At 49.8% G+C, this 19,051-nt stretch overlaps 2 protein-coding genes across 2 annotated transcripts in view; both read left to right on the top strand.

The window, feature by feature from the left end:
- LOC6592373 overlaps positions 1–1,121 on the top strand; it is a 100,527-nt gene extending 99,406 nt beyond the window's left edge. Inside the window, exon 12 of the mRNA XM_026986647.1 lies at positions 37–1,121. Coding sequence (XP_026842448.1) covers positions 37–354 — 318 coding nt within the window. The 3' untranslated portion in view covers positions 355–1,121. The remainder of the gene's footprint in view (positions 1–36) is intronic.
- Positions 1,122–8,207: 7,086 nt separating this feature from the next.
- Positions 8,208–11,649, top strand: LOC6592375 (actin cytoskeleton-regulatory complex protein PAN1). The gene is made up of 3 exons (XM_002017961.1): positions 8,208–8,429; positions 8,489–8,628; positions 8,700–11,649. Exons 1-3 carry the CDS (start codon positions 8,208–8,210, stop codon positions 11,647–11,649), a joined length of 3,312 nt encoding a protein of 1,103 aa, XP_002017997.1.
- Positions 11,650–19,051: the final 7,402 nt, after the last annotated feature.

The raw sequence follows: 19,051 nt of genomic DNA, 5'->3' as shown, positions 1-19,051 counted from the left end.
CCCGACGGAACTAACCCGCTCTCTCCTCTGCCGCAGGATCTGCCCACGCCCTACTGCAAGGAGGCGCGCCTCACCTACGTCAGCATGCACGAGCGGGTGCCCCGCACCTTCTACTTCATTGTCTCGTCGCCGGGTGGCGTGGCCGAGGCCGTCTTCAATGTGAACTTCACCAAGCGCCACCGCACGATGTCCAATGCCATCGACGACGACGAGGAGGAGGAGCTCAACCGACCCGAGCAGATCCACTTTCCCGTGTTCAACAGCAACACCGCCACCCCCGCCCCAGGCCGAGGCGTAGGACAAGCCCTAGCTGTGGCTCTGGCTCTGGCCCTGGCTCTGATCTGTTGCCATTAACTTTAAGTGGGGAAGCGATTGAGTGATTGGGTGTGTGTGTGAGTGAGTGAGTGAATGCTGAGTGAATGCAGAGTAAGTGCTTTGTTTTTGGTGGGCCCTGACTCGTTCGTTCAACCAAATGCTCTATGTAATCTAACCCACTACCACTAAGCGTAGGCCCGTACTCGTATGTTACTCGATATTGCCACGTGGACTAGGCCACGCAACTACTACTCTCTACCCTATACTATAGCTATACTATATGTACGTGTATCTGTAACTGTATCTGTATCTGTAGCCGATCTAGCCAAGCATCTAAATTTCCCTAGGGTCCTCTAACTGTAGCAGCTGTAACTGTATCGGTGTATGTGTCAATGTGTATGCGTGTGCGTAAAAGTAAATGCCAAAAAAACGAACGATAAATCAAGCCATTGTTACGAATAATTTAAGTTCCTTTTTGGAGGGAGAGATCATCGGAGTGCTCTTGCAAAGCGACTGATTTTGTTAAATATTTTGAAAATGTTTAGAGCCCATACATTGCATGCGTATGTGTATGTGTATGTGTATGTGTGAGTACGGATAAACCTATAGTTTAAAATTGTAAATGACGAAAGTTGGAGAATATACCAGGCACGAACAAATTCCTTCCATTTGAACTGTTTGCCCCAGCGCAACGAAACTGTAAGATACTTTGAGAAAGAAAATTAAGCGAACGATCAAAAACGAGTTATTATATTTAAAAACAAAAAAAATAAAGGAGAAACACACACGTTACGATTCCCCCAACACTCATTTGTCTGTCTCAATACTCCATTCATTTGATGCCGCAAATAGTTTGAAAGGACCAAAAACCTCTTCGTTTCTTAAGCCAGGGATATTTTTGTAACAAAAACCCCAAAAACCAAAAACCATTTTTGTAATAAGAGACCCTCCACATAAGCGATAGTTGTACATAAGTGTTAACGTAGCGATTGCTCAACCGAATAGGGGAATAGCCTAAGAAATATATAGTGTTGAATGGAATACTGTTTGAAGGCCAAAACGGATTCCACAAGTAGCAATAGAGCCCCCATAGATATCCGCAGAAACAAAACATGGATGTATTATAAGAGAAAAGAGGAAGACACATTTCAATTATCCGCTATTGTAAAATATTTCAGTTGAGCCTCGTTCCGGGCCGGATTGGGGCCAAGGCTTTTGTAATTTATTTCATAGACGATCTAAGCCCCCAGAGCATTCATTATCCTATGCGCAAACTATATATCCCTACGAATATATCTAGAACACATATATTTACCGATATGTATAACCATAGGCTAAGAGATCAGTGTAAAGACAAGATACAAAAGAAATACTTAAAAGAACCTAACGCCAATTTAAGCCAGAACTTTGCAGAGTTCCAAGAATTCCAGCAAAGAGTAATTGGATAAAACATGAATATTAATATTAATATGAATATGAATATGAATATATATTATATGCCCATATGCCTAGAGCTGTATGTGTGCCATGTGTAAAGTTGAGTTAAGCGATATCATTATTTTTTGGTTTGGTTTTCATTTTTTCGTTTTGCGATAGCGAAAGCAAACGAAACACGTCGACATGTTAACTTACAAAAAATTACATACTTACTAACCAAATGAATGCACTCATTTGCGACTCATTACTCGTTAGGTAATATTTGAAAAATATTATTTAAAGCATTGCCAACAAGCAAACGTAAGGCGGGGGGAAAAAACAGATCAAAACTAAATGGAAAAAATGGAAGAAAAAAAAACCACAACCTAGGGTTTAAGTGCAAAACGAAACAAAAACAAAAACAAAACAATGTGGCAAATTAATTTTAACATTTAAAATAATGAGTAATTCCAAAACGTGGAATGTTGGGGCAAAAATACATAGAAAAAAAAAAAAAAATAATAATAAAAATAAAAATACAAATAATATATATACATACACAATATGTACAAGAATACGTGTTACAATAAGCACAAATGGTTTAAACAAGTTATTTGGCCCAAGAGAAATGTAAGCAACCACCACCACCACCAACAGAACAGAACAGAACAGAACAAGACACTTTTAGCCCTAAAGCAAGGCCAGGATAGAGAGGGAGAGGGAGCCACCAGCTGCCAGATAAATGAATGCAGAATCAAAAGAGTATGCCCATAGCCCGTAGAGTTGCGTAGGGGCTACGTTGTCCGGGAACCGTTTTCCTGGGGTCAGAACAAACTGTTACATTTAAGCCATCAAACCTGGAGCCCCCATCTCCAAGGACATTTACAAGTTTAAGTGACAAAGCAACAAGACAACATAGCCAATTTAGCATAAAGCAAAACGAAGCAAAGCAAAGCGAAACGAAACGAAATGAAATGAAACGAAACAAATGACAAAGGGAAAACGCAAATGAAAATGCAAATGAAACTAAAATACTAAAAACCAAAAATAAAGAGCAAGACCCAAACTCAAACAAAACAAAACAAACCACACAGAAACGAACATAAAAATAAAACGTTTAAATGGAGAAAATGCAACAAAACGGGAGTTTTCTTTAACGTGGGAGGGAGCTGCTTCAATATTATCGAATCTGTGACGCAGGAGCACGATGGTCAAAGTTTTGCCAAAGATATATCTTAGCCACAATTGGCCCAAAGTGGCTTTGAGGGAAGGAATCATTGATCGGCCGACTGAGTGCATTCAAAATTATCAATTCTTTACCAGGGGAAAGCGTGGAATGCCTTTCTGTAAAGTCTTTAAAATACATCGCATATTTTTAGAGACTTTGAAAGAAGGAAGACAGCTCTTCTTATCCAAGGAGTCCATAAATTCGAAATTAGAACGGCAATTAATACTCGGTATTTATCTCCGAGGCGCCCTAAAGACGTTGGACCGATAACAGCAGGGTAACAGCGGTAACAGGGCAACTGCGCTGTTAGCACCTCAGGCTAACAGCCTGTTATCGCTGCTGTGTACAGCGCTCTGTTAACAGACAGTAGCATCGCTCTCTCGATTCGGTGCGCTCTCACAATCCACCGTTTTCTAAGCTGACAAGCTAGAATCGTAACTGTTATACTTTCATACGAAAATAAATGAAGAACAGCCTGACGTCTTCATTTGGATACATACATATTCCCATTCGCTGCCGGATAGCAATGTCTCGATCCCCCCTCTGCAAACACATGCAGTCCACCTGGAAGTCCCTTCAGTGCCCAATTCAAAACATTTGGAACTGGCAAACAACACTCTGACCTATGATAAACAAAGTGCTTTGGAAGCTGGCAAGTGCATGCAGTGCTGCGGTTGGGGCCACTGCCACTGCAGACAGCACCTCCAGACAGCATCCAACCAAAGGCCAACGAAAGGGAAAGGCCAGCCAGCCAGTCGAGTGAATGAGTGAAGCTATGGGTGACCGCAGGCTCGGCTCGTTTTGGGTGAAGGAAATTCCGGTTTGTCTCTCGTACGTTGGCCCAATCTGAGAGTTGCGTTGTCAACAGCAGCAGCAGCAGCAGCAGTCTGTGGTTAATGTTTATTAGTTGGAAATCAAAAGTACATCGACACCGGAGGAGCGACACGGCCAGTATGGACCTGGAGCTGGACCTGGACCTGGACCTGGCTGCTACAGATTTTGGCCTAAAGAGTCGCTCTCGACTGGCACGAAATGGCAGCCAGGCAACCTGTTTTGGCGTTTGACAACATCACGGGCAACGCCAGGCCACAATCATCGATAACCAGGCCGGTTTCGCGATTTTGCGGGGCGCTAATGACAGCGAAATGCAGAGCGCGGGGGCGTACCGTACAGTGCGGCTCACACGATCCCCCCCCCCCCCCCCCCCTCCGTTCGGCCAGTGTATTTTATCAATCAAAATTCCCGAACGGCGATCGAGTGGAATAAACTCGTAATGTCCCTGGCCAATGTCGACGCACGCGCCAAAACGAAAGGTGCCCCGGCTAATGGACGCCCCCCGACGAGCCCCCCCTCCCCTCCCCTGATCGGAGTCCGAAAGCGGGACCGGCAGATATCCGCGATTGCCAATTGGCATTACTGTGCGCATTTCAGCTTTAATTGTTGCCTCAACGGCAACAACCAGTCCACTGCCAATCGGAGACTCCACCCCGAGCCTCCAGACCACATATTTCACTTCGCTTATGATAGGCGCCATTGCCGACGTTGAGGAATCAAAGTCGGCCCCAGCCCCAGCGCCAGGCCACAAATTGCAGTCGGAAAGTGGGCGTGCCTCCTGTTGTGGTAGCCGATCGCGATGCAGGGAGATTGCTGCAATTAGAGGGATTTCCCTGGAATAATAGTGCCCCTGGAGTCTTGAATGATGTCTGTGGCATAGTTTTTTTCCGTGAAACATAAAAAGCACTTAATGAATAGCTCCTTGTTCTGTCGCAGATGGCCACAATCAATCAGTTAACGCGTTGGCTTATTGTAAGTCGCCTGCTGCCTGCATGTGCGGGCCGTTCTTTAAAGGCGCAGAAAACGCTGACAATTAAAACCATTTTCATTGCACATCACTGGGCGCGGCCCCCCATGCCCCGTCTTTATGAAATTTCACAGTTCAATTAATGCATTTTAATTTTAACTTTATTTTCCAATTTACTTCCACAGTCGAGCCGCTCTGAAGGCAGGATACGTGGCAGAAAACAAAAAAAAACGCGAATCAGGAAAATTGTTAACGCAAAATTAAAAATTGTTTTTGATTGATTGTTGCATGAAATTGCCATTCGGTCTGTGGCCCTGCCGCCACACCGATGGAGGGCCGTGGCCGGGGCCAGGGCAGAGCCCATTGCCCATTGCCCATTGATTGTAATTACCTTTCCCACTCATATTTCATTTGCTCTGCGCACTTAATTAGCAGTGGATCCCCAACAGTCCCGCCGTTCCCCCAGGCCCCAAACAAGACCCGCTTTCCGCCTGAACGCACCGTCGGGGCAGCACAATACAGCGAATATGCGGAATGCCCGCATCGAAATTAAGCGAATTGCTTTTCATAGATTTTTCCGCAGTTTCTGGGGTTTCTTTTTTTCCCACCAATTCCAATTTTCAGTGTTTTGGCTGCTGCGGTGGTCAAGGCATCTCAGCGATTTCCTTTGCCAAGTTTTCGACGATTTTGTAATGCGGTCGGAAGGAAGTCAATTGCTGGCCAATTGCGACCGGGCGGCCAACTAAATGTCGGCTTTTGTTACACTTTTGCAGTGAAAATTACACAGCATCGGGAGGGGGATGTCCAGGGGAGTCCAGCCCCAGTTTATGAATCGCATTTCCTTGTGTGTCGCCTTGGGATTTTCATTTGGCTCGTCTTGGCCCCCCCCCGTCCACGCCTCGCTTATGCAATCGCTGGCACTCCGTAATTGTCTCTGCGGAAAGCGTCAGTGGAAAGGCCATCCAAAAAGATTCAGAGCTCCAGCTCCAGCTCCAGCAACAGCACCAAACGAGTGGTGAAAGCATGGGGCATGCCACATGTCTGTAATGAGATGCACGCAGATAAGGCAAGTAAGTGATCTGCGCATTTCCATGGCTCTGCTCGGATAGAACGCCAGCTTTCCCTCATTTGAGTGAAATTTTATGTAATTATTTTGGTCCATATTTTAAGCCTCTTTTGCTATTCTAAATTCCATCGATTAAGGCCCACTGCGGCCTCCTCTATCAACAACTCCAACAACAGAGAAAAAACCGTCGATACGAGGGCATTAAATATGCAATAAATAAAATGGTAAAAATAAAAAATTGCATTTTAATAAATCAGAAAGAAGCGAAAGAAAAAAAGAAAAAAAATCGATAGCAGCTGAATCGTTTTGCTTGCCACAAACCGCATCCACATTAATCAATCAGTAAGCGTCAAACGCTCCGCAGAAAAAGCCGTCGAGTGCCATCGAAAAGCATCATTAAAGTTGAATGAAAAGCCGTGAAAACAATGCGATCGAAGGTGATCGAACCGACGCCACACAATCGACAGGTGCGGTGCCAATGCGATAATCGCCGTGCGGCAAGGAAACGGCTGTGGCAACGGCTATGGAAATTTGTGTCAACTGGGCGAGAGGAGTCCACAGCCAAGGGCTTTCTCCGGCGAGAGGCGCGGAATGCTAAGTGCCGAAAGGTCCCGTGCCCCAGGCTCATTTCCACACAATTGGCCTGGCCAAAAACCTGTTGTCGAGTTTTCCCGCTCATGGTTTTTGGCAGGGTCAATGCTGTTGTTGTTGTTGTTGTTGTTGCTGTAGAAAGCCATAAAAACCAAATTGTCATTGCCTTTAAGGGGATAGCGAGGGAGCGAAAGAGCCAGAGCCAGAGAGTGAGAGAGAGAGAGAGAGAGAGAGAGAGAGATGGCTGCGCTTGCGCAATCGCTGGCTGAACAAGTTTTATGCTACACTTTAAGGATCAGCAGCAGCCGCAGCAGCAGAGGCAACAACCAACAAGCAACATGCAACAACCCACGACGAGGCATCGACGAAAAGAAAACGAAATGCCCAGGCACCGACGGTTTCACTTTCATTCGCAACGCGCACGCGCAGCTGTCAGGGTCGCGCAGTCAGCAGTCAGCCATCAGGCATCAGCCATCGAGAGATCGCAGCAGACCGCAAACGCGATTCCCCCAAACTTTTGTGCCACTCGATGCCCATAGCAAAAACCAATTCCATTTGCCACACTAATTACAATAGTTTTAATCGAATAGAAAAGTGATTAAAAGTGCTTTTTAATTGGCCGGCAATCAATATAAATAATTGAGTGTTGCACTCCCGAACTCCCATCGCTCCCATCGCCCCCCCACCGCACTTCATGGATGCAGGTAAATGTGTATTCGAATAGAAGAAAACATTTTAAATGCCATTTAAACGGTGCCATGGCGGAAAATTAATATCGCGGCAGAAATGACACGCGCCGGAGTGCGATACGCGTAATCGGATGATTGACAGCAATTGAACATTTCGAGTATTTTGTTTGTGAACGAAAGGACTTTCCATATATATTTTGGGACCTCCAAAACGGGCCGCATGTAATGCCCGAGCTAAGATAATGATCCGTCCCCAATTAAACTAGAAATTGCCATGCAAAGCCGCCTACCCCCCGCTGGAGGGGGGGTCAGGGAACGAAGCAGCTCGGGGCACTTAGGCCTGGAAAGCCATGAATATTACAAGTGAAATATGTTTTGGCATGCATATTTAATGCCCATCAAAATACGGCAACGGCAGAGGCAGAGACCTGGCAGCGGCCTGTATATGAAAACTATGTGAAAACCCGTACGAACCATTTTAAACGCCATCAATTTCAATTTTCCAAATTAAATGCGTGGCGAAGCGCAGGCCTGCCTGGAGGGGATGATTAATAATTCATTACGTTGCCAGAGCCAACGCTAGAGCCAGTGCCATGGCCATGGCCAATGGCAGTAGCAATGACATAAGCCCAAAGCAAATGCCGCCAAGTTCAACAACTTGACTGCGACCGACGGACCACCAGCGACCACCAGACGAGCGACGCTTAGAGAAAATCTCACAGCGAAAGAGAAAGAAAAGCGCCGAAATGAAAATGCCAAGGCAGGCGAAGCAGGCACTTAGGAAAAATCATCATAAGACTCGGTTATCGGTTGAAATCAAACAGCCCCGACAAGTGAGTGCTGGCCAGCAGGCGGCAAGGGGGCTCGAGTGCCTTTTGGAGGAGGCTGGGTGGCTGGGGGGGGGGCCTGCAGTGGGTCCCAAACAGGCTTGACGACTTCGGCATCCTCGGGGCCGTCAAATGTTTCGCTTGGCTTTTTATTTGTCGCTTGGAATTTGTCAGGCGGGGTTATTCACACTGCCAGACCATGCCAGACCACGGGAGACCCCCTCCCCCCACTCAACTCTTTCCATTTCCGCAACTTCCTTTCAGCAGCAGCGCCATGTGGCAGAAGCAACAACAGAAACCCCTGCTAGCAGCGACTCTCATTGGCATTTGCTCCGTGCTGGCCAGCATCCAGCCGACTAGCTCCACCGGCGACCTGCCACAGCCGCTCCAGCCTCCCACGCAGCCCCCGCAGAATGTGGCAACGGCGACGGAGGGAGCGGTGCGGGTGGTGCGACTGGAGAACGATGACGAGGCCCTGAGTGACAGCGCCAAGGAGGTAAGTCCGTCCGAGCTTAGTGAAAGATTTTGACAGGCAATGAGCGTCGCTTTTGACAGCTTAATAAGCAGGCAGCCGGGACGGGCAGCGGCCTGGAGGTCATCGAGGATTTGAACTACGGCAGTGAGGTGGACATAGAGGAGGACACAGACTCGGCGGCAACCACTACGCCGCCTGAAAAGCAGGAGGAGTTCGTGGGGTAAGTCAGGGGTGGTGGACAGGTCTTGGGGGAGCGTCGTGATTCCCTTTCCCTTTCTCTACTCCGCACAGAGTGCCTGGCTTCCTGCCCACCGTCCTGCCACCGCCCACGAATGGGCATGGCTACATCCAGTTCGAGATCAACGACGAGATGCCAGTGGAGGCTGTCCGTCGCCGGAGACCCATCGAGCAGACCGTGACCCAGTCCAGGACGGAGACTGTCAACGAGGTCCTGTCCAATCTGTTCCCCAACGGCTTCTCGGACATCTTCCGCTTCAGCGGCAGGGACACGAGCACAAACACAGAGCCAGCGACCACCACAGCCACCACCACCAACAAGGCAGTGGTGCGGCCCACCGTTGACGCCGCAGCCGCAACCACAGAGGCCACAAGCCCAAGCACTGAGGCCGCAGCCACAGCCACAGAGCCCGTAACAGTCCCCGTCACCGCCATTCCAGAGGAGAGGAACCAAACGTACTTCAGCTACCAAACGACAGTCACCAAGGAGTACCGCCGGGAGCTGCGTCCGGGCCACACCGAGATCGTCGTGGAGAAGATCACCAGAAGCGAGCCGTCAGGGGGGGAGCACCCCTTCCGGGATGGCAGCAACCACATCTCGCGGGACGAGCTGCTCCGCATCAACCGGGCAGCGGTGGCGGCCCCCGTGCTGCCCAGCCTCCTGCTCCTCCCGGAGAGCGACGACAATGAGACGCTGGTGGCGGCCGAGAGCGCGCCCATCGTCATCCTTGGCGAGCACGAAACGGAGCTGGACGAGGGCCAGGACTTCGAGGACAACCAGATAGCAGAGACCCGTCATGCGGCAAGAGGCGTTTACCAGCAGCGGCTGCCCCCGCCGGCCTCCCACAACGGCATCGAGAGCTACACGAATCGAAAGGGACCCGGCCAGGAGCAGGAGATCAACGTGCACATCGTCCACGACGACACTCTGGCCAAGGCACAAGAAGGGGGGGAAAAGCCGCAGGCCCAGCAATCCCTGGACCATTACCAGAGATTCCCAGATCCCACCCAGGAGGCGCCCTCTCGACAGTTCCTCAAGAGCTTCAATCCGATCATATCGGGCAGCGGCGATGGCCCGATAGCCAAGGGAACATTCCACTACGAGGCCGGAAGTCCTCCGCAGTTGCCGAGCCCTCGGCCACAGCAGGAGGCGGACTACGCCGCCCACTTTGTGCGACCTGCTGGCCAGTTGTCCTATCAACAGGAATACAGTCATGGTATCCCACAGCTCCCGGAGTCTCCGCAGTTCCCAGAGCCACCGCAACAGCAACACTATCAGCAGGAGCTGCACACACAGGCGATACCCTCGGCAGCTGCTCCTCCCCAGTCCCAGCCGCCCCCAGAGCTGCAGCACTACTCGGCTTACGGTGGGCCAACGCCCAATAGTCTGGTCTTTGTGACCCTCAACACTCCCCCACCACCAGTCCCCCCACAAGCCGCATCGTCGCCAGCTCCTGCTCAGGCGAGTGCGTCGCAGGATGCAGCCGTTGAGATCACTGTCCATCACCCGGCCCCACACGAGTACGAGGCGGCGGCCGAGCCTTCCCAGCAGCACGTCCGGCACGTCGCCCCCCCTCACCCCAAGCCCGACCAGCAGGCCCCAGTCGAGAGCAAGCCGAACGGCTACACCTTCGTGGAGGTGCAGAAGTCCGTGAACATCCACAACAAGCTGATCACGGAGAAGGACGGGCGCCTCGTGGAGCAGCACGAGACCATCTACCACCAGCCCTATGAGCAGAATCAGAACCACCTGTCGCCCTTCCCAGCCCCAGCCACGGCTCCAGGGAAAGGCTACCCCTCGCTGACCACCAACCCCATCAACGTGGAGCAGGCGGAGCACGAGAGTTCGCCGCAAGAGGTGGCCATCTCCCACGCCGAAATCAATCAGGAGACGGGTCACCATTCAGCGCCTGGCCATCAGTTTGAGGCCAATCACCCGCCATCCCACTCCGTGCCCGAGTTTCACCCTCCGCAGCACTATCACGAGCACCCTCCCCGCCATGTGGCTGTTGTGGAGAAGGTCGTGCCCCAGCCCTATCTGGTGGAGAAGCATGTCGATCGTCCCGTCAAGCAGTTCGTGGAGAAACACATTCCCGTGCCGTACGCCGTGCACCAGCCGGTGCCAGTGCCTGTCCACGTCGAGCACTACGTGGATCGGCCCTACCCTGTGCCGACCATTGTCGAGCATCCCGTCCCCTACCCCGTGGAGACCGTGGTGGAGAAGATTGTGGAGAAGCACGTGCCGGTGGAGGTGGAGCGGATTGTGGAACGCCCCGTCGAGGTGGAGAAGATCGTGGAGAAGTTTGTGGATCGCCCCATGGCCATACCCATCCACGTGCCCGTCGCCATCCACATGCCCATGCCGCCGTCCCTCTCCCCGCACTCGTTTGGCCACCACCACCCCAACGCCCTGCACCCCTGGTCGCACTCGGTGGCGGCCCACATTCCGCCCAAAGTGCTGCAGAACTACTACAACCGCATGCTGAAGAAACTCCTGCCCCAGATTACCCAGACCCAGTCTCAGTCCCAATCCCAGTCCAAGGCCACGCAGTCCAAGTCCCCCGTAAAGTCTCTCGTGAAGCCTCCGGTGAACCCAGTGCGAGGCGAGGCTCCTCCGGTGGCGACCTTCAGCCTGGCGGACATGCGCTACGATCTGCGTCCCCCGCCGCCGCCGCAGGGCTCGCCCTGGCTGCAGGGCGCCCGCTACATCTACAACACGCTGCCGGCAGATCTGGCCACTGCCGCCGCCTCGGCGCCCGCCCAAATGGTCAAGTCATACATTGGACCCGTTCCAGGATCGACGAATGCGGGCTCCGAACCGTCGACGGGTATCGAGTTCGACGAGTTCCAGCGCTGGCGGAATGGCCACTCGCTGAAGCGCAGCCCCGACTTCGGACGCAATCTGCACATGGAGTACGGGTTCAAGCCCCCGCTGGTGCCGTCCATGGAGATCGACGACAAGGGGAATCCCCTCAAGCAGGAGCCAGAGGCAGAGACGCGGTGAGGCGGTGGTGCGGGAGGTGTAGGAGGTGCAGGAGGAGCAGAAATGCGGAAAAAGTGTGCCAAAACATATAGAGCTATAGTAATAGTAGTTATTATATATGTATTTATATCACGTATTTAAAATAACGCACTTAATAAAGTATATATACATTTTATTCTTCCTTTGAGGAGGGAAACCCCCCTTCTCGGCAATTTCTATTCGGTATGTTTGGTGAAAATTGCTGACAAACCCCAAAGACCCCTTAAGAACACATGTGTCTGCGCTTACTCCTACCCCGAGGTGCAATATTAATTAAACAAATGACAGCGACAACCCTGGCACTCAAACATAGCGAGAGGGAGCGACTGTACCAGTTGTGAGTGAGCCGTGGAGAAGAGTCCTAAGAAAAATTACGAATTTCCTTAAGTAGCTTTTATGTAAATGAAAAATCCCCCACTGGCCCAAGCGAAAGGGTGCTCCATACATATGTATACCGATCCCTTATCTGCACGCAAACAGGCGGCCCTGCCACGCCCATTACTAGCTGGTGAAATGGCAAACACGTCCTGAAAGAAAGGCGGCCGAGTGCAAAGATTTATATGACAGCTAATAAATTTACAACACATGTAGCAGCGGCAGAGCAGATATTAGAAGATATTTTTCGGTGACAAGCCGAGGAGTATTGAGGGGCATGCCTCCTGGAGGGAAAGTAAGAAAGGAAAAGGCTGGGGCCTTGGCAAATGTTTGCGCAGCGGCACGTCACGGCAGCAGCAGGGACAACAACGGATGCTGCAGTTGACATTTGACATTTGCCATTGATGGAGCGGGCAGGGGGGTGGAGGGGGGCAGACAAACCGTTTAGCGCACGTGTTGAGCGGAAACGGAAACTCTGGCGCGGAACTGACGGCATGTGAGGTGCCAGAAGAGTGCATGGCATCCTGCAAAGGGTATACGAAAGAAAGATGGCCACTCCAGCAGGATGCTATTCGGGTTTGGGTTAGTCCCAACGACCAATATTTATGGGATAATTGTGTATAAATAAGCATTTCAACGGACTGTACTTGTTCAAAATGTACGAGTCCATAAATCACTGGGAAAACTTATGCGTTTCGAACACTCTTTAAGTTCGACTGCAGCTCCCACGCCGTGTCAGCAAATTTTATTCGGCTTTTGCCAAATTCCAGGGCATAAATCATAGATTGAACAGTGCCACGCCCACAGACAACCAAAAATCAATTGAAATTGCAATTGCAGCTGCAAATTCATCCAGCATTTTGATAGACTCCCCAAGGGGGCAGGGAGCGGGTCGGTCAGAGGCAGCCAACGGGAAAGATAAGCAAAGGAACAATTGAATAATTTATATGCAAATAAATAAGAGTACTTTTCGGCATTCGGGACTCGGCACGGCACGGCACGGCACAAAGAGCCACAGAAGTTGTGGCCAAGAGTGTTCAGTGTCCCACAGTTGGCTGTGCATAAAAAGCGTGTGAAATAAATTCCCTGATCTGGCCACAAAAGGCGTAACACACACTGCCACGGGTCCGACGATATTCCGGCGGCTACAAGAACAAGAACAAGGACAACAAACGATTGCTGAGAGCTATTGGCGATGTCGACGATTTCGGGCTTGCTTTTTTCCCCCCCCTCCTGTTGGCGGCCTCATCCAGTGGCTCTTCCAGAACCATCCCACGAACCCACGAGGCTGTCGGCCTTTTCTGGTTTGGCTGCTGCTCGCTGCATGTCATTGTCAGGGGCTGCCAACTCTGCATTTGATATACGATGTGTTGGCAGGCAGCCCAAGTTGGCGGGCGGGCGGCAGGGCCGATTCACGGTTCGGGTGCGGGGGCGTGGCATTGCGAGACAAATGCAGCTGAACCGAAAATTGCATTTCCGCTTTGGAAATTGCGCAAACTTCCGACCCAAGGGTGACGGAGAGGGAGGGGAGGAAAAACAGCTAACCACGAGTACGTCGGAGCGTCGCCAGACAATTGGCAAAAAAATTTTCTATAAAAGTGTGAAATAGGCCGTCACCCCTTGGCCAGGGTGGAAGAAGGTGGAGAGTGGCGAGGGGAATGGGGAACGGGCGGTGGATGAGGCTGACATGCCGCAAAGTGGCCCCAGTGAACCACAGAAAACTTGTCACACAAAAATGAACGCAAAAATGTCAAAAGCATACAACGATATTGCACGGAGGGAGAGAGAGAGAGAGAGAGAGAGATAGAGGGGGAGCAAGGCAAAGCAGCAAAACGGTGGCAAAATAGTTTACTCTCCGACCAAAAAAAAAAAATGGAAAAAACTTCCACAGTGATGAATAAATTAAAAGAGAAACGAAACAGGGATACTCTACAAAATTCACCACCAACTACTAAGAAATGTTCTCCTTGCAGCGAACAACCTTTATAAAAGACCGGTTCGATTGGCAATATTAAACTTGAAAAATACCTCAAATATTCGTACGAGAAAATATTTGAGAAAATAATAATACCACACAAATGTAAAAGGAAATCAAAATAGAACGAAAATTACAAAATACAGAGTCAAGCAAAACAGAAAGAATTAAACAGTGGATAGGTGCATATTACCTGCTGTTTCCTTTTGTTGCGTTAGGGTAGTTTGTTGTTTTCACAGATAAACACAAAGCACACAAAATCTATTATCACGCACGCCCTGCACTGCTTGCCGGCTTCTACTGTGTGCCGCCGTTTATAATATTAGTTTTTTTCTTTCTCAATATGCACCTGTAGACACACGATTTAATTGTCCGCTTTTACGCTCACTTTGAATGAGGGACCGGGGGAACCGGCGAACTGTGATAAAAACAACGCAGTGTCGACGGCTCAAAGCTTCTTCGAAGAACAAGACCGAACGAGCAAAGCTAACTAAACTGCGTGGGGAGTGGGGTGCAGCTGTGCAGTGTAAGCTCGGCCAGCAGATCGGCCCGCAGATCGGCCCTTGTTTCTGCTTTTCTTATCTCTGCCTACCTCACTAATATGTAAGTGCGAGAGCGAAAACTAAACCCACCCAGTCACGAGAGCTGCGATTCCTCTCTCTGCAACATAATCTCTTTTTCTTTCGCTGTTAGCTCGCTGAACATTAACACTAACATGCCTCTGTAACGATAATAGAGAATTTGTTCTTCCTCTGTTAGCTCATGCTCTTATGATCTTTCTCTGTTAGATCGCTGCTAAATGAACCTGACTCTGTGACGGAATGCACCAGTAACTTTCCGTCACAATAACAATTTATCAGCTGTAAACATGGCTGCTATGACAATAAAAGGTAGCTGTTATGAAACTACCAACAGTGGCTGCAATGAAACTACCTACAGTGGCTGCAATGAAACTATTTTATTTGGTTGTTACCAGATTTTCTACCTTTGAGGGGGTGGTAAGTGGCATGGCACAGCTTATTTCTTAACATTTTTTGTCCTAATACATACATATGTACATATGAATATTTGAGTATATTTCTAGGGGTCAAACGATATGTATACTCTATCCAAAAGTCACACTTGTCACATGGCTGTTTGTCATTGATTCCGCCCCGCGACTAATGGGCGACAATTTTTGGGGCAGGCAAATTGCTCTCTTCCTCGTATGGAGCACATCAATTGAAGATGCGAGAGGTGATTGCGGGGTAGCGCTCTCTGCCACTTCCACTTGTCTGGATCGGACATTCCGTGGGCCAGAGACTCGTATTCCGTGCATGTCACGGGCGACGACAACTGCAAACAGGCAGGGAAACCCTAGAATTCCTTTCAATCAATTCCGCAGCATCGAGCACTGACAGGCACAGGAAGCCGGCGGCAGGCGGCAGGCAGCAGGCAGCCGCAACAAAGAGACGCCCGTGTAGAAAAGAAGTCTGCCACGTGCTAACAGGGCAAACAATCATAACTTTGCTGCATTGGGAATTCGAAGGAGCATAGAGGAGATTCCTAAGCCCATCTCTGGAGAGGAAAAGGGGAGCCCAGCCCCAGACAATGGCAAACATTTTGTGGAAACCACAACAATGTGTGAGGAAAAGAGAATACAATAAAGCTTTAAAAACATTAGCAGACAAAGATCAAAGACTGTACAGTCAAAGTCTATGTTTGCAGTTTTCGTTGCCACACAACAACAGACTTTAAAGTAAGCTCGATTGGCAGAGCTTTTAAAGCTGTTTCCGCTCTCCCAGCGACAAGTCCGCCCGAAAGTGTGCAGCAGAGGAGTGGGATGTAGCGCAGGTAAGCTTGAAGTAAAGTGCATGTAAAATTGGACAACCCACTCTCTTTCCATCCGCTCTTTTTGAGCTGTGCAACAATGGAAGTACGCAATCAGTAGCCCCCCTCCGCAAGAGAGTAAAAACTAATCAAAATCCTCAATTGCAAAGCTGGAAGGCAGAAATATATTGGCAAGCTCCAATGAGAAAGGGAATTCAAAAGCAGAGGCAGCGGCAGCGGCAGCTGCAACCGATTTTATGAAATACCCAACTACAATAATTACGAGAAGAATAACCAGAGGGATAGGGCTTCTGGCATCCGACAATGATTCAGAGATGAGCGACGGCAAGCTGTCCAGGCAAGACCTGCAAGGAAAAGATGAGAAGGACACGCATAGCTGCATTCGAAGATAACAACAGCAACAATAATAATAATGACTACTACAATGAAAACTAGCCCGGTCCAAGTTTGGAGCCTGAGCCTGGTCCTCCTGCTGCTGCTGCTGCTGCTGAGGGAGGAGCACGTGAAGATGGCGGTCCAAGGAATTTCAATCACTGACGAAGGCAGCAGCAACTTTGTGATTGCATAACTGCCGTAGCTGCCTGGGAAAATGCTCTCAGCGGGGGGCCTCTTCCCTACGCAGGTAACTTCCGCTGCAGGCCGGCATTCCTTGGGACAAGTGCATCTCTAAGCTCCATCGCTCCACCGCTCCACCGCTGCAGCGTTGGCCTGCAAAATATTCTGTCAAAAACAACAGCAGCACACCCACCGAACAACAAACTCCTGACTCAACTTTTCACATCCACATCCGCACCAGACCCCCCAAAGGCCGGGCTTTCGCTTAGCTGCTCTGGCCACACTTTTAGCATGCGTGCGGTTGTCGGGCAGCAGCAGCAGCAGCAGCAGGAGCGCGGTCAGCAGGTCGACAATGGATCGACCTGGCGGGGGGCATTGGTTTTGCGGGGAGACTGCAAAACTGGCAACTGGAACTGCTGTCAGAATATTGGCAAAGTTTTCATGTTCGACTCTCAAGTGTGCGGCATCCGGGGAAGCGTTGAGGAAACAGAGTCAAGTAAAAGTGGCAACCAAGTGTTTATTTTGTGTGAGTGTGAGTGTGTGCGTGTGAGTGTGTTATACCACAAGAGGCAAGTGGTTGTTTGCCTGTGGTAAATTATTTAAATTGCAAAACACCGGCAAAGAAACAACGGGGTCTCTGCAGCTGCAGAAACATTGAATATCTTGGCTCTTTGTCTTTGGGCCACTAATTCAGTTTATTGGTCATCCCCAGACTCCAATCCAATCTTCATGCCACGCATTATCTAGAGTCTGGAGTCTCATTACCAGAGTAATCCTATTTCTACACCAAAATAAGTAAAAGAACGGGGACCGGGGCCCCAAACGACCCCAAACGACCGACGCAATAGTTAAGCATTTAACGACCCTCCTCAAAGCGGGGCGTGTCAAGTGCAGTGCACCCCAAATCCGCAAAATCCGCAGAACCCTGAACCCCAGCCCAGCCCGTCCCCTGCCCGTCCCCACCGAGAAACCCATCTACTTATGGAAGCCAGATTTTCCAGAAATTACTTTAAACTGTTTACACTTTGTGTCACTGGCTGCCGGCGCCGAAATACCGTTCCCATCCCACATTTTTGGCAAAGGAAAACTTTGCTTTACATTTGCCAAGTAATTTTCACGAAAAATCATTTTCATTTCCGTTGAAATCTCTGTGTGAAAGCCCCTACCACGTGCATGTGGGTGTGTGCGCGCCATTTTGACACTTAATTATTTCAATTGAGGCTGCCGTCCTACGTTGGAGACAAGACAGGAGACAGGGGACAGGGACAGGGAACTGGAACAGGATCCTTCTTCATCCAGAGAATTCCCAGTTCTCGTTGAGTGTCTTTTGTTATGTAGCCATCTGGGGGGAAAGGGAGAAGGGACAGGCAAAGCGGCATGCTTTTTATAGTAGCACATTTTACCTTTTTTTTCCATCGCTCCCATTTCCCCATCCCCATCCCCAACCCCCTATCGTGTGTGCATCTCGTTAACAGCTTTTTACAATATATATATATACTCTGCCATAGACAATCCCGTACATGTGTGTGTGTGTATTCTGTGGAGAGAGATGTGAAATGGTAGCGAGGCTTTGTCTCATTGCCGCTTTTGTCTGATGATTTTGTCGCAGTCTCATTTACAATATTTGCCTCCCTGCTAACGGGGCGAACAACAAATGAAATCAGCATTAGCTGCATTGGGCGTTTATTTGGGTTCAGCCGAAAGCCAGACCCGGACCCGGACCCGGACCCGGACCCGGACCCGGACCCTAGCCAGATGTAGACCCAAAGCCAGACGACAGCCGACACATCGTACAATGCCCCAGGACCGCAAACGATAAAGCAAATCACTGCAAACCATTACCATTCCAATCCAAACCTTTTCTCGCTCCACGACATGGTCGAAGCTCTGATACTCTAACCAGAAAAGAGCCCTCACAGACCTCCCTGATAATTAGGTTGATTTCATAGTGCAATTCCTCAGAGATAATGGCACTATATACTATCCGACATGAGTTGGTCCTTCAGCAGTGCAAGAGAGTATCCATCAAGCGATCCCTTTAGTGGCAGAACGAGATTTTTTAACAGTTTTAAATAAAATTGAATGCGATTGCGATGCGAATTACATTTTGCGGCATTGTTCCCCATCGAAATGGAGCCGAGTCCGACTAGGTAAAGGCCGGCAGACAATGGCTGGGAGCTGGAAGCTGGAGGCCGGAGACATGTGAGGCGAGGACGCAGGACTAAAGTGACATTTGTCCTACCCTCCCCCCAGCAGATTTTCGGGGAAAATTTACAAGAACCCTAACCAAATTGAGGGCGTGCCCGCACACAAAAGACAATTGAAGTTAATGTGCGCCCAAACACTTGCCACGCCCGCTGCCGCACGACCACACAGCCACCGGCCACATCCTGGGTGGGTTGCGGGGGGAGGGGCTGCTGGCCATTCGGTTTTGGTATTTTACTTTGGGATTATTTTGTGATTTATGCGGTCTTCGAGTTGACATGCAGATTTAGATTAGGAGCCCAGGCTCTGGTCGAAGGACATCTCTACTCAGCTCCCCGGCAAATGGAATGCAGCAGCACGCGCATAAATCTGCTCGGTTTTGGGTGGGGAGGGCGGCCTCTGTGGCGTATGAGTGATATTTTAGTTTCCTCGTTTTGCGGTTGC

This window comes from Drosophila persimilis, unplaced genomic scaffold, assembly GCF_003286085.1.
Source record: "Drosophila persimilis strain 14011-0111.01,24,50 unplaced genomic scaffold, DperRS2 tig00000002-arrow-pilon, whole genome shotgun sequence".
Classification (NCBI taxonomy): Eukaryota; Metazoa; Arthropoda; class Insecta; order Diptera; family Drosophilidae; genus Drosophila; species Drosophila persimilis.
This window is presented reverse-complemented; position numbering and strand designations above follow the sequence as displayed.